Source organism: Lactuca virosa, chromosome 2 (assembly GCF_052849685.1).
Source record: "Lactuca virosa cultivar CGN04683 chromosome 2, Lactuca_virosa_CGN04683_v6, whole genome shotgun sequence".
In the NCBI taxonomy this organism is placed as follows: domain Eukaryota; kingdom Viridiplantae; phylum Streptophyta; class Magnoliopsida; order Asterales; family Asteraceae; genus Lactuca; species Lactuca virosa.
The window spans coordinates 294,044,779-294,048,801 of record NC_136427.1 but is presented as its reverse complement, the minus strand read 5'-3'; the positions used below and the strand labels follow the sequence as shown (position 1 = coordinate 294,048,801).

General features: G+C 35.3%; 1 protein-coding gene across 1 annotated transcript; it reads right to left on the bottom strand.

Moving 5' to 3' along the window:
- Positions 1–530: 530 nt before the first annotated feature.
- LOC145158663 (protein EARLY RESPONSIVE TO DEHYDRATION 15-like) lies at positions 531–1,046 on the bottom strand. The gene is made up of 2 exons (XM_079077524.1): positions 767–1,046; positions 531–682 (listed from the first exon to the last, which is right to left on the bottom strand). Exons 1-2 carry the CDS (start codon positions 1,044–1,046, stop codon positions 531–533), a joined length of 432 nt encoding a protein of 143 aa, XP_078933650.1.
- Positions 1,047–4,023: the final 2,977 nt, after the last annotated feature.

Below are 4,023 nucleotides of genomic sequence, written 5' to 3'. Positions count from 1 at the left end.
TCATTTTGATTAAAAAGACTTCATTCTGCCTAAAAAGTTAAGTTCAATGCCTTAAAAGTCTTCTAAGTTCAAAATAAAATCTCAAATCACACTTCGGTTGGCTGACAACTTCAAGATCTCAGTTATCATGCTCGCAATGCTTTAATTATGATGAACGAATCAATGGATAAGTGAAAAAAAACAAAATTGAAGACTCGATCTATGTTGTTCTGGATGAAGTTCATCGACAACCAGGATTTATAACAATTGTTTTCCATGTTTTTATAGTTTGGCTTTCTCGACTGATGACTGAGAATGAGGACTCAGTTCCTTTTAATACATCTTTTTAAAGACAGATTCTTGCAAACATCCGTCGAAATATGAACCCTAGTTGTTATGGTTTTGGTTTCACACAATAAATGATACTCTTAACGGCCTCTTGAATCTATTCATTTTTATTGGTATTTACAATCGGTTTACAGAACAACTAAAGAGACGTACACTAGAAATCTGACTCGGTCTGCCGTTAAATCGGTATGTGACTCGATGATCTATCGCGGTTGATGAATCGGCCTCGGATTCACTTTCACATTCACAATCTTCGGCGCCTTCTCGTAGTTCCTCGGCGACTCTATAGCGCGTGCCTTACGCCAGTTCGAAACCCTCGACAAAATCAAATCCTTTCGAACCTCTCTCTGTTCATCTATAGAAAAAAAAGCAACAATAAAGTAAGATCAGATGAACTAACCGCTATTAATCGAAGAGCTAGTGATTTCAATTGATTTACCTTCAGTTCCACGGATCTTACAGTCGACGTCAGGGAGCGAATCTTCGTTAGGGAAGAACGCATCGAAGTTATCGGAACAATGAAAATCAAATTGTGATTCGGAGAAGCACTCACGAAGCCAGTAATCACGAAACCAAGGGGAGGACCGAACGAGCGACCACCACTGGTCGGAGAAGTCCTCAACGTTACGATACGAGGCCGGTACGAACATCGGAGCGTTCGGATTCAGGGCTGACGATGGAAATCCATTCCCGTGCTGATTCTGCTGAACTACACCCATTGGCATCACCTGCACTTTACACAGTTTCAGAAGCTATGGAGAAAATATCTTTCGAGTGAGAGTGACAAATAATGTGGCGGTATATAACTAGTGGATCTTCGGGAAAGAGACACAATAGTCAATGAAATTACAGAACTGACACTGATTAAATTATATTTATTGACGTTAACATCGACATTCCGTAGGTCGAAATTACCATACTGTCCAAGCAATATGCATCCTAGAATGTAAAATGAAGGGCAATGATCGACATTTTACGCGACCGAAAGGGAGCATGGTCCGCGTGTAATACTTATCCATAAACTCTCTAGCACGTCGTTATCCTTATCCTCCTACCCTTTGTCCGTGATATTCATTTCAGTCATTCAATGATATCATGCGAAACAAAAGTGTATACAATAAGACTGAAATTTATAATTTTTTTTTATGACAAACAATGACTAATATTTATATATTTTTATATAATTTTAATTATTTTATAAAAATAGAATGTTGGGTTGTTTTATTGTTAATAGAGTTGATAAAAATTGTTTTGGTTGATTGGATATATAGACGGAAGAGAGTATATTTAATGAATGTTTGGGTTAATTTTAGTCACCAATGAGATTATGGGAATAATCTTAGAGCTGACATGGCTTACCTCAACGGCATGGTAACAGACAAAACACTGCTACCTGTTATGTTATCCCATATGTCATGTTAACGATTCGTAACACACGTTTTCAATTTGAAACATTCAAAAGACCATTGTGAAAGATCAAATTTGAATTAAAAAAAACATACATATTAATTTCTACTAACTATATATACTACATTCTACATACCATTTTTGCCACACCATTCTTCTATATATCTCACTATATTTAAACACCTTTTTTACCTATGAATCAAAACCCAAACACTCATCCACCAAACACAAACACATTCGTTACGACGAGTTTCACACAATATGAGAGTTATATGAATCTCTTCAACTCTCAAAAGTCACAACAAATACCATTTCAAGGAAACAGTTTTAATCTCATCTCACCCTCAATGCAATTTCATACATCGTCCTACATGTAGCAAAACATTTTCAATACTTTTACTTCCATGCCACAAACAACCACACAACCACCATCCATACAAAAAACGCAAGATACGGTGCCCGAAACGCAACCGAAAGGTAGTAGGAGAGGGAAAGAGAAAGGGAAAGCGATCATGAAAAGTGAAGAACCTCCACTATGGTGGACATCGGAGGATAAGTACGCTTTGGTGGTCGCGTGGTGTGGGACTTCATAAAATCCAACTATAGGAAACGACATGAGGGGAGTTAGTTTTTGGGAAGCCGTGCTCGAAAAAATTCACATACTTATGAAGAAACCTCCATATCGCAATATTGATATGCTTAGTAGCAAGTGGACTCCAATTAATTGTATGTGCACCAAGTTTAATGAGATTTTCAGCAAAAAATTTCACAAAAGCAAAATGATGCGGACGATTTTGATGTGTTTAGAGCCACGCGAGTGAGCAATATCACGTCGAAATGTGTCACATTTTCAAGTATGAAAAAATATGGGGGATTGTGAGAAAAGATCCAAAATGGATTAAAACGCCAACATCGTCAGATGTACAATCAAATATGTCTCGCAATTCAAGTTCGTTTGACGTTTCAACATTGACCTCAACGCCGACACTGATGACATCACCGGCAACATCGAAGAGATCTTCCTCCTCCCCACGTTGATCAATCGGACGCGACAATAAGAAACGCGCTCAACGACATGCGGATGAAGCTGAAAGAATGGCACAAGAGGTTGATGTTGAATAGGTGATGTTTGGAAATAGTTTGGTTGGTGGAAGTAATTTGTTGAAATGGTTGTTGGAAAAGAGGTTGATGTTGAATAGATGATGTTTGTAACATGTTCACCGGGTGGATGATTCAAAGTGTGGGTATGGGTGAAATGTTGTGTTAAAGCGTGTATGAGTCGATGGGTGAATCAAAATTGTGTGTGTTTGGGGTGTATGGAGTGTTTGGGTATTTATCCATTTTTTATGTAAAATGAATGAGAAATTTTAAATATTGTGTTTGAAACAGGAGGAATCGAAATTTTAAATCGGTCTTCAGCTTAGATGATCTTATAACATCCACAATACGAAAGCTTTTTATCGTTGTTTTTTTATGTAAAAAATTAAAATGAAAACCTTATTTAATATGAGAGCGTTTTGATCTTATAACGTCCACAATACGAAAGCTTTTTATCGTTGTTTTTTTATGTAAAAAATTAAAATGAAAACCTTATTTAATATGAGAGCGTTTTTATTATGTCTTTTTTTATGGGACATTTATAGAAGTCTTTATTTATAGTTGGTTGAAAGCCTATGAAACCCACCAAATCATTGAAAAAATTCAATAGAAGAGCTTGTTAATTAGCAAGACTTTTAAAAAAAAGTTGTTTGAAAAAGCTCTACAAATAGTTTTTTTTTTCACTTTCCATGTGTTTTTTTTTTTTGGAGTGAAAAGACTTCTAAAATACTCATATTCTGGATGTGATTAAACCAAATGGAAAAATTAATAGTACATATATGTTTAATTATTTAAATTATATCTAAACAAAATAGATTTTTTTTCGAAAATGTACATGTAACTATTGCCTTATTTTTATATTAATCTCTTTATTTTGATGTTATCTACAAAGGGTCTTGAGCAAAAAAAGTTGTCCATTTTTATAATTTTTTTCTTGGTTTCTGCCTTGACAATTTTATCCAAAATAATGATACGTAGATGATAATGTGACTAGTTATTTTTTTATTTGTTGTCATCAGGGGGGCCTTTAAGTCCTCTTTCTTCCCTATTCTCCATTTTTGTCTATCAACATTGAACCAATTGCATATTTTATCATTCCTATTACATTGTATCGATCAGCAACTATTGGTGTATCAATCAATCATCCACTATTAAGAACAGACATTGTTTGAAACCAACTGAATAGACACC

Excerpts from the sequence above, each read along its gene's own strand:
- LOC145158663 (XM_079077524.1), bottom strand. The coding sequence starts at position 1,046 with ATGGGTGTAGTTCAGCAGAATCAGCACGGGAATGGATTTCCATCGTCA. Across the intron at positions 683-766 it reads TAAGATCCGTGGAACTGAAG|ATGAACAGAGAGAGGTTCGA; the intron begins GTAAATCAATTG and ends TTTTTTCTATAG.